This window comes from Pyxicephalus adspersus, chromosome 5, assembly GCF_032062135.1.
Source record: "Pyxicephalus adspersus chromosome 5, UCB_Pads_2.0, whole genome shotgun sequence".
Taxonomy (NCBI): Eukaryota; Metazoa; Chordata; class Amphibia; order Anura; family Pyxicephalidae; genus Pyxicephalus; species Pyxicephalus adspersus.
The window spans coordinates 62,735,406-62,746,912 of record NC_092862.1 but is presented as its reverse complement, the minus strand read 5'-3'; the positions used below and the strand labels follow the sequence as shown (position 1 = coordinate 62,746,912).

General features: G+C 35.2%; 1 protein-coding gene across 1 annotated transcript in view; it reads right to left on the bottom strand.

Moving 5' to 3' along the window:
* Nucleotides 1–3,224: 3,224 nt before the first annotated feature.
* Nucleotides 3,225–11,507, bottom strand: part of LOC140332061 (uncharacterized) — a 102,290-nt gene continuing 94,007 nt past the window's right edge. Inside the window, exons 18-20 of the mRNA XM_072413358.1 lie at nucleotides 10,787–11,002; nucleotides 6,202–6,352; nucleotides 3,225–3,872 (exon numbers count right to left, since the gene is read on the bottom strand). Of these exons, the coding sequence (XP_072269459.1) occupies nucleotides 6,203–6,352; nucleotides 10,787–11,002 (366 nt within the window). The 3' untranslated portion in view covers nucleotides 3,225–3,872; nucleotide 6,202. The remainder of the gene's footprint in view (nucleotides 3,873–6,201; nucleotides 6,353–10,786; nucleotides 11,003–11,507) is intronic.

The following is an 11,507-nucleotide window of genomic DNA, read 5'->3' as shown; positions in this document are numbered from 1 at the left end:
GAGCGCTCAAAACCCATTTTTTCAAACTTGCCTACCCGTCTTCTTCTGTCAATTGAAACCACCACTACTTCCCACCACTACATATCTCCCATCCTTTTGTGTGTGAAATTCCCCCACCTACTAGATTGTAAGCTCTTCGGGGCAGGGTCCTCGCCTCCTGTATCACTGTTTGTATTAGTCTGTCATTTGCAATCCCTATTTAATGTACAGCGCTGCGTAATATGTTGGCGCTATATAATAATAATAATATTAATGGGGGGAATGGGCATATGTGGCCAATTTGCAAAAAAAAATAAGCCTATTACTTCACAATTTTAAGTATTGCATATATACAGCCACATTAGATATTTTAGGTCCACTTTAAATTCTGTAGTTAATATAGGTTGCACATTTCAATTGGCATTATGAGTACCATCAGGTAGATGCTGGTATATCTCTAAATATTTTGAGCAGGGGTAAAGAGCATTCAATTTAAAATGAAGCATGCAAGGTGCCATTTTATGTGTTGTGCAGAAAGGAGCAGATCCGCATCAGTCACAAGACAACCTAGCCAGAGGCAACAAAAACAGACTCAGAAGCAAAGTATTTAGTGCTTTTCATCCACCTGTCATTTTAGGCAATGCTTATCATACTTTTATCTGGATTCCCTTCAACAAAAACAGTGCTCCCAACATAATTAACTAAGGCATTTGTTCACAGAAAAAAACTGAAATTAAAATAAATCTTAAGCCTACCATATACTAGTTGATGGGTGTATTACTAGATGAACAATCCATTCCTGATATTGAAACCATTCCTGATATTTTTTTCTTGGATTACTGTCATGTACCTATCAACTCAAACATCTGCCATTTGTTAATAATTCAGCTCCTTAACAAACACCAGCTCATGGGAGTATTGTTCATATTGGTATAGTAAATGGCAATGAGTGCTACTATTGGCTGATAAATTATAGGACTGAAAGGGGTAGTAGAACTACAAAATAATTCCCACTCAATGTTTTCATCAAGTATCAATCCAATAGCAAATGAGAATGCCCAAGTTTTTAACAGATATTCATTAAATTCAATGTTTTTGTAAAATCTAATTTCTGATCCATTAAAAACCGTTGGCTATCTAACTACACAACCTATAGTTTTTACAAAGTTTGAAAGAGAAAGTTTTAAAGTAAGTTTGCGCTGTATCAAAAATTAATAGACGGGTAGTATAAATGTCCTTCCAGTTTTTCATGTAAATAATACGTACATATATATATATACAGTACACTGCATACAGTAGCCAATATTACTACTATCAGCTGCAACAGTAAGCAAGAGAAAAGTTGATATAAAAAATCTTTGCTCTTGGAGATAAACCTAATGTAAAAAGGGCATTAGGATGATCATCATTATCCTGTGAATTGATGAAAAAAGTGTTTTTCATCATCCTGTTAAATATACACTGTAGTGCTAAATGATATGTGCCTCCACTAGAAGCAAATTACTTAGCACTTCAATAAACACAGCATGGAAGCATTCCAATAGAAACTACACTGCTCAAGCTTCAGATTTATTAAATAAATCAAGTGATAACGCTTTGAGGAGCAGTGAGAAAAAGCAGCAATGCCGCCACAACAATTGGTTTGCAGTTAAGCAGTATACTATACAAAATGCCAAGGCATGGGTAAAAATGTAAAACCAATGGTATGTAACAGATTATATTGTTGCTGCATTAACCATTCTGTTTACAGGCTGAGTAAGCAGCCATCAGTAATACCCAAATTAACCAATATTATATTTTCTATAATTTTGTAGCTATCCATTTATCTGTTGTCTATGTGTATAACCAAAGTGAGATGTAAAACCCATTTTTTGTTTCTTTTAACAGCTGAAATTTTAAAAAGTGTACTGTAAGATGTGTCATTAATGATAAAACAAGAATCTGTATGGCGAAATCTAAATCTGGTCCGGCCCTTGTACAATATTATTTTTTGCAAGGCATGGACATTCAGATGCAGAAGACACAATATTAAAGCTCCCCGGGTATTTTGTAATGTGGGTCTGATATAATACATTAGTGCCATTATCCATAGTTCAAGCATGGATTGATCAAGCAGCCTACAGTGCAATACAGAACTAGAAAATGGAACCACACCATGAGCGTGCTAGCCAGGGAAATTAAATACAAAGCATGATTGTATGAAATGTCATTTCATTAAGCAAGTAGGTGAGTTACCTTCATACCAGACAAAAAGGTGCCATGGCTTGCACATACCATAAACCTTTCAGCAACAAATGGAGAGAACCAGTTAGAGTCTATAAAGCGTGGTTAACCTATTATCCAATGACTCAATTATAGCATCATATAATGGAAAAAGATGGGCCCTTATATAGTGGATTTTTTTCACCAAAAACATACCACATTCCAATTATATCAATAAAGCTGCCAAAAGGCACTATGAGAAGAGTGCCAACCCAAAGGAGACTTTTAAGGTGTGATACATTACAAGAAACAATTATGTTGTACAGAATAAATTTTATTTCAATATGAATGAAATACAATACAACTTTACTAAACATAAGTTGGAATAAAAGGAAAAGAATGCTGATTACTTAACATAGTTAATAAGTGACGATAATATACTCAGTATACAACATTGTATGTACTGTGTTTAGCTTTCCTCTTGTTAACTATGTTTTGTAAATTTTTAAATGTATTTTATTCATGTTGAAATAAATGTAGGTTTTATTCACTACAACATAATTTTTTCTTTTAATGTATCACACGTTATTAGTCCCCATTGGGTTGGCACTCTTCTCATAGTGCCTTTTTGGTGGCTTCAATTATAGCATCACTCAAGTTGGTTTAAAATCGTCATTCTTTTTATTGAAAACATTCAGAGCTTTACAGAGCAGTCATGTTTTCAAGATTTATCTTCTGGTGCCACCTCCTAGATTTACCAAGAGTTTGTTGCTAGCAAAGTCTGACAATTTTAATATTGATAACACCAAAAGTTAAGAAACATTATAATATGTTAAATGTATAAAATAATCAAACATAGTTTAAATAGCTTGAAATATGCCTTGACATACTGTACCAGCCACAAATTGGACACACCTTTTCATTAAATGGTTTTCTTATTTTATATTTTATTATTTTTTACATTGTAAATTAAGACATCCAAACACATATGAAGTTATGTTTTAAACAAAAAAGTGTGAAACAAACAAGAATTTATGCCCCAGGGCTGCCAGGACTATATGAACTCCTGCGTATATGTGCAGGAGTTACATCATCCCAGTCTGGCCAATCAAAATGGTGATGATATGTATTTTTTTTGCCTATGCCAACACTTCTTGTCAATAAGAGTATTGTACATTTATTATCTTGCCTTGTTTTGAAAAATTTAGAGATTAATTCAGACATTCAAAGTTTGCAGAGTTTTAAAAAAATTGTAAAGACAAAACCCAAATGTAATTAGTAAAAAAAAATGCAATAAAACAACACTGTTTAACAAACTTTTATTATATATTATTGAGAGGTGACTTATGCAGGAAAGAAGAAATAACAGTGATGATATATTTAATTTTAGAATCTACCTATAAATAGGAATTCATTTTCCTTGTTATTATCATATGAATTCCCATACAAATTGAAAAGAGATAGGACTATGTCCTAAGTTCTTTTACACAATTGTTAAGCCACTGAAGCGATTTGCAGAGCTTTTTCATTGTTTAGCTCTTTTATTTTTCCAGCAGGTGTTAAACAGAGACCTGAAGTTGCCTTTCGTGCTGGTGATTTATGTCTATGTGGATATCATTTGAGCATATCCAGTTGTTTTGAACATTATGATCTTAGTTGTTCCATTCCTAATGATGCATTTAAAAGCTAATCTAAAAATAAAACATAACAATAATTAAAAATATGACTTTGAAAGTACATTTTTGCAATTACCTATGTACATTTGTTAAAAACTTCAACTGTTAAAGATTTTGTACAATAAAAGCGCCGTGCTTGAAATGGTTTTTCTTTCATACACAAAACAAAATCCACTTACAACATTTTGTAAAGAGTTATAGCTATGAAGACTATTTTGGAATTAGAATGGGGAAGGTAGAAATCCAAAAACTGATCTAGGACTGTTTCCTGGGGGCATGCTGATGGGAATTTACCCAGGGTAAATTCCTACCTATGGTGGCTGGACTGAGTGTACTTTGGGACAGTGACACATTTTTCATGATATTTGCCAGTGCTAGTTGGGAGGTTGAGATGGTAGAGGGATCAGTAGAAGTCCGAGAGCTTGTTTTGTGACCTATGTGTCAGTAAGTGGTACAAAAAAAGATTAGTTTTAATGAGAAAGGTCCTAGCCGTGTGAAGTATGGATGATAAATATGAACAGAAAGCTGAAGATTTGGCTTTAAGAGAAGGGCACAGGTACAACTGACAAAAGACATGGCAGCTACACACAAACAAAAAGAAAGGTGTCAAAAAAGTATTCCTAGAATTATACTTCAATACCACATTCAGTCTTTCTTTTGCAACTGATTGTGCACATGAACACCATAAATATCACTTTTTTTCTTTTGTTGATTTCGGATGTGTTTCTTATTTAAAAAAAAATAAGAATGGCACATTCCTGATCCTACTGGTTTATTTTTAACAGTGCAGTAGTAAGCAGATGTTCAATAAACAGACAGTATATGAGAAAAGTAAAAAAAAGGCTTCTGCAATATTAATGGAATACAATAACTTCAACATGGAGGAAACAAACAATTATATTTAAATAAGGAAATGACCTAGTTAGAGGAGAAGAACAAGTATTGCACAACAACACAACAATATCTCCTGATCTGAAGATTACAGCTAATATAAAACAGTTCCTCATCAATTCCTTTTTGGGTTTGTGTAATAAACAGTAAAAACATGCAGTAAATAAGAAAATTAATTCTAACAATGTTTTTATTGCTCTTTCTTTTATTTTCCCTCATTCCTGTTTTAGGTACCAATCAAAGAAGTGAGGAGAAGTCACCACATTGGGGACACAAACAGCAGTAAAAACTTCAAAATAGTTTACCTTATTCCCTGCAATAACCAACATCTGCCAGTGTGGTGGGTGCCTAGACAAACCTTGGGGCCATTTACATGAGAGATTTACTAAAATCCCAAAACAGAAAACCAACATGACATTTCAGAGACACAGTAATTGCCTTTCGCAGAGAATAAATATGGTAGATGAAACCTATCTGAGATAGAAGGTTTTAGTATCAATTAAACTTTGGAATGCTAGCTACCTTGTTTTTTTTGTAGCAATAACAAAAACTGGTTCTCCTAAATGAAGAACAAAATTGGGTAGACCTTAATCTTTAGACCCCATTTTACCCTTTGCAATGTAATGCACATTTACTAACTCCCATCAAAGCATGTGCTTTTCAATTGTTTTCACTGATGCTGGTTCACACCTGTGTGTCTTGTTGCCCCTAAGTCAGGTTTGTTTTTTAGTGTGAGAAAGCAGGTTGAAAGCCCTACTGATTTCAATGACAGACAATTTTGATTAGCTTACTAAATCCAACAGAAACCTGCATTACACATTAAAAAAATAATTGAAATTCATTAAATTGCAAATTAACATACTTTAAAAATGTCATGTCAATGCACACATAGTAATAACAAAAAATATAAAAAGAGAATAAAGAGAATATTACAGTTTTATTGGCAGTTAGTAGTGGTGGTCAGAGATTACCGACTCAGATCTGATTCTTCCATACTGTATCTGCTATTGACAGGTGACTGTACATTGCTTGCCATTAACATGTACTATAGCTGTCATTAGCAGACATATTAGGGCTCAGCCAATCTGGTCATGATCAGACGGTTGGAATGGTTCAGCTTTTCTATGCTTGTCAATGACAGGTATAGTATGGCCTATTGAAAAAATACCATCTCCTTTATCTGATTGGATTTCTAGACACATCGGACCACTCACCTCCACTAGTTACCAAAGAAAAACACCCCAGAGAGCAAGGTAGGTGTTATTTAAGACTAAATCTGTTGTTGCCATTTTGTAGAATACAACATTCAAAATAGATGGGCGGTACGTATTTTGTGGTTATTTTACTATCACAAGTGAAAAGCAAACACTTAAAAATTGTTACTGTGATACATTAGCAAAACTAAAATAAAAACAGTAATATTAATATTATTAATGATGCAGATATACACTACCTTAGTAGCTTGCTGTACATTTTTTTCTCTCTCTCAGGTCCATTGCAGTAGCTGCATCACATGATAGAGAAAAGATTGGGTTTGCATGTTCATCAGCTGCATTACTAACTTCACTGGGTAACAGATTCACACCACTAAAATCTCCAAAAATCTAAAAAAAGTCACAAACACAAAAATAAATAATTATTGTAGTGTTCTTTGGTAGGAGAGTATTCTAGGTAATTCTCAGTTAACTACAAAGAGGTCTTTAGGACCCAGCTGAAGCATACAATTATAGGCCACGTTTATAAATCAAGGTCAACCGAACAATGCTATGTACTTAATGAGGAAGAAATGTACTAATCCATCTAAATTCCTAAATTAGGATAATTTTGGAACCCATTGGATCCCAAGTACTTACTGATTAGAGGACTGAATAATTCTGTTTTCTGAGTTGCACTTATGTGGCATCAAAAAAAATAATGCACTCTAATATTTCCTTGGACCATTTTTAGCTTTTGATTACATTTACTATGATATATTTTTGATAAGCCTATGAAGTGTCACAATATTTATTTCTGTCTTGATTTGCATTCATTTTTTACTAAACTGTATATTGATGATGGGACAGTTGGACTGCTGCTTAAAGTTATTTATAGCACATCCTAGATTTTAGCAATCCAAGATTCTCAATGAGGTTAAAGGTCTGTGGTGGCCAGTCTATGTGTGAAAATGATGTCCTGTGCCACCTAAACCACTCTTTGACATATTATGAGCCCAACTAATCATGGTATTGTTTTCTTGAAATATGTCCTTGCCATCAGTTAAAAATATTCATGATGGTATCATGATGGTAAAACCTGTTTTTGGGCAAAAAACTATTTTTGAGCATATACCATTGCTGAACTTGGATCTGACCAATTGAAACAACCTCAAATCATAACACTGCCCCACAGATTTTTTACACCAAAAAAGGTCAAATACCATTTAGCAGGAATAATTATATTTGTATTATAATCTAGCTCAAGAGTAATACAGTAACATCATATTCAGTACTTCTATGTGATTACAATAACGGCTGTTTAGAAGTGTTATATATTTTGCATTTCATCTTTATTATATTTGGATTATTGTAGGACAGAATATATAGAACCTCCTCATTAGCTACTGTCAGGCCTGTAATATTAACATTAATTCACATTAATATTCCACATTCTTTGGGCTTCAGTATCTGAAATAGCTTCCATACAAAAGCAGACAGCTTAAACCTAACAGCCTAATCTGTTTATATTGTACAGTAAATGACATGAAAGAGCAATAAAATCATTGTAAAGTATTCCACAGGGGACAAGAATGCCCATTGGAAGTACTGTATACATCTCTCAATATAATTTTAACATATCCACTCAAGAATTATGTAAAATAAGTACATGATCTATCTCCCAACAATATAATACATTTTTTCATTTATTCTTTGTAGTATTTAGTTTAGCTTTTTATTTTTTGCAACGGCTACTGTATTTGTTCTCATAAGTACACACAACAGCAAGTTTAATACAGTTGTGGTAAACATGTTTTTTTAGACACTAACTGTATACTGGTCACAACATACATGTACACTGCAATATCACAAATTGTAAGGGAATTTTATAAGTAAAGAAAAAGTGTAAAATTGTTTTAGGATAATTGATTAAAGCAGGTATCTGAGGTGGGCACAAACTTGCTGTCACCTTTTTCTTGACCACCTAGGCTTCATGTCCAGGTTAGGGTCTGGTTTGAACACTGGGGGGACCCCACAACATTTTAATGGAGGAGTGTGGTACTGATCACTGACTTTTAGAATCTAAATAGCCTTTATCTTAAAAGTATTGGTAAAATAAACAGGTGTTGAGTTTTTATGACTTTTTTACAGTGTGTGTAAAGTGTAGTTTCCATTTTTCTTTTTTTGTAAATGGGCAAGGGGTACTAATGTAATTTCCCTGGATAAAGAGGCAGATATGCCTGTACGGCCCTGGTCCAGCACCAGTACATTCCAGGTGTCAGTCCTCCAATCTAATACCACAGTCTTCACCTATAGCAAGCCCCTGCTCAGCCTTGGGGGACTGGTTTTGTTTCTCAGCACACGCTTGCCTTCAGGACAGTGCCTAGGGATGGCATCTGGGGAAGGGCTGACAGAGGACCAGGGGCCAACAAATAAAGCAGCACAAGGTTCTTAGGAAGACTAATCCAGAAAACAAACCAAAGGTCATACATGGTCAATCAATCAGTCCACCAGACCAGGTACCAAGGGAGAAGCACAAAGCACAGTTGGGGTCACAGGCAATGGTTGGTCCAGGCAGGAAACATTCCAAAAGTCAGTAACAGGCAAGGTCAGTAACAGTAAATCAAATGAAACTCACACCGTCAGCTGGTCAGCCCAGCTAAACGGTACAACAGGCACAGATCACTGGGAGCAGAGAAGCTATACAGCCCCAGCAGCCAATGGTATTGCAGTACTGAGATCAGGAACCCTTCTGCATTAGTCTCAGCACAACTCTAAATTCTGCATACAGTCTCAGAGCAGGGGATGACGGGAGACCAACAGCCAAAGGGAAACAAGGTATGCTGTCGTCAGAGGACTGACAGCTATTTGCCTGACATTCCCTGTGGCTGCAAGCAACACTGACGAAGAGAATAAACAAGGCGCTCTGTCCTGTGGTGGTCTACAGCATGGAATCCCCAGCTAGATAATTGTCTCCTAACAGAGCCCTTTTATCAGAGTCATTCAGAGTCAATCATAAGCCTCCAACAAACTCCAACATCCTTTTTTGGGAAAGCGGTTGTGGAGAAGAGGCCATCGAGATTTTATTCTCTGGAGCCTGGTATGGTGCAGAAATAGATCTTTATGCTATGAAATAGTTTTTTCCCCAATGTTTTGGATTGAAATCGGGTTACCTGCGGGTGGTTTGCCACTCCTGGGTGCACAGTTCCAATCTGTTGTGCTCCCTGGAGCAGCCAACCATACTGTTTTACACCATGGTTGTGAAAGAGCCCTAGGGCTTCTTTCAGTTATCTTCCTCAACACCCAGTTACTAGAACTTACTAACATGTTCTAACCATCTGAACTTGCTCTGTCTGAGCCCAAGCTGTTAGCGGAGGCCCAGACCTTTCCATAAAATACTGACTCTTCTGGTAAATGCCACAGCAGGCAGTTTTTGCATGTTGACCTGGATAGTAAATGCTGAGAGCAGTGGTGGTTTAAATGCTTCAGCAATATCTCAATTTGTAACAGAAGGATATACTCTTTTCTTCAGAAAATTAGGTAATGTTTAATATTTTACGTTCTTTATAATGTAGGTTTTTAGTTTTTTTTTCCAGGCAAGCTCTTTATTAATGGATGTTGTGTGCTGGTGTTTTGAGGAAAACCAAATATGTTGAACCCTACATGTGATGATGTAAATGATGCGATGCAGGGATTTGAAAATGGAACATTTTTCTAGCATAATTGGAGCTTAAATGATATACAAAATCTGAATTAATTTACTTGTACAGTATGAGTGAAGAAATGTAATTCCTTGCCCTTTATAAGCTTGTTTACTGGGAGATGCTGAAACATCAACTGTCATTGGAAATGCTGTAACCTTTGCTGAAGAAGATGAAGATTTCACTTTTTGCTAGTTTTAATTTAGTAACATTCAAAGATGTTAAATTTACTAGGTATAAAAAAACACAGTTCACAGCCAATTCCATTACGAGGGAAAACAACCCCGAGCATAAGCCAAAGAATACACAGAAACTAATTTGTTTTTATTAAGGGAGGAAAGATGGGGTGGACATTTAAAAAAAATCAAAGAAACCTGGGGCTAGAATTGCTATTCTAATTATGTGACCCATTGTGTCACCTGTTATCATAGCAAATACAAGTATCTGTTAATGTAGATGGCAACACTTTAGAGACAAATGCACATTTAGCAAGAGTGGCACAACAGTTGACATGCTAAATTCTGAAGATGCCCTTTAATCAAGTCTTATAAATGTAATATATTCAACAATGCTTTTGAAAACTGCCTGTTGTTGTAAGAGTTCATTTGCTTTGAGCAGTCGTTTTTAAGGATTTTGAATTTCTACATTCACAGTGACTTAAATAGAAGAAAACGAGACAGACATTCTTTAAATATAAATGACCACATTTTATCTTTATGGTGGAAACTGGATTTTTTTCAGTTCATAACACCTTTTAGAATGGTATCAGTGTTAAGTTATGTGATAGTTTTGTTAGTTATTTTTACTTATACATACATTTTTGTACATGTAAGCTATACATCTTTCCATTCATAAGGTACTGATAAACACATCCTTTAATGTAAAAATACATTTGTTTTTTATAGAGAGTAAGAGAGGTGTAATCTAGCATGTGCTTTCACCTACAGTGGAAAAAACTTTTAGCCAGTACTTTATTAATAAACAGACAGTAGTAAAAAAAAAAAAGAGTTTGAAGGAAGAAGATCCTATGCAAGGCTCCTCCAAAGGTAAACCTTTCATTTTTGTTTTGAAATTATTTTCTGAAAGAACATGTTCACATTCACTTAGAAATGAATAATAGAAAAAAATGTAAATGGTGATATACCTCCACAATAGCTCCATCAGGTAGCCGCAGGAACTGCCTATAAAGTTCCCGAAAACCCTTAAGATGTATGGTATAAATCAATACGTGAGTAGTAATGTCTTTTGAGCCATCTCCATAATTTGATGAGTCATGAGGTTCCAGGTGCTGGACGTCAGAACTGGAGATGGAGCTTTTGTTGGTTACTTCTTTCTTCCAAATATAATCATATACCGCAATCTGGACAAAGCATTCAGTCATTAGAAAATGCCTTAAATGTTTATAATACACATTCCAAATTTTTGTTTGGTAACTTCTCCTTAAACTAGAACTAGTATGGCTCGTCTCGCAAGATTCTGGCATGTGTTAAGCAGACGCCCAACACCATTCATGGATCAAGACGGATCCATAAACGATTGATGGGGTACAATCACTATATAAGTCAAGAGAGGAGAGCACAGTGGGGTGCTGCTCGCTCATTCTCCTTCTGCCCTTTACCATAGAACATACCCTGCCCATGGAACAGAACAGTGGTGTTTGTACAGCGCTTGCTTGTTCATCTGTCACTTTTTGTTGTTGGAAATGATCATGAAAGTTCATTTCCAGCTACAAAATTTGCACATGTGTACACAGCCTAAGTGAGAGGACAACCAATAGTCACTTTAATTTTTTTGTTGGGCAACACAAGAGAGCTTCAAAGCACATAAAAAGATGTTTTAAAATTATTTACTAAATTAAGGTTAGT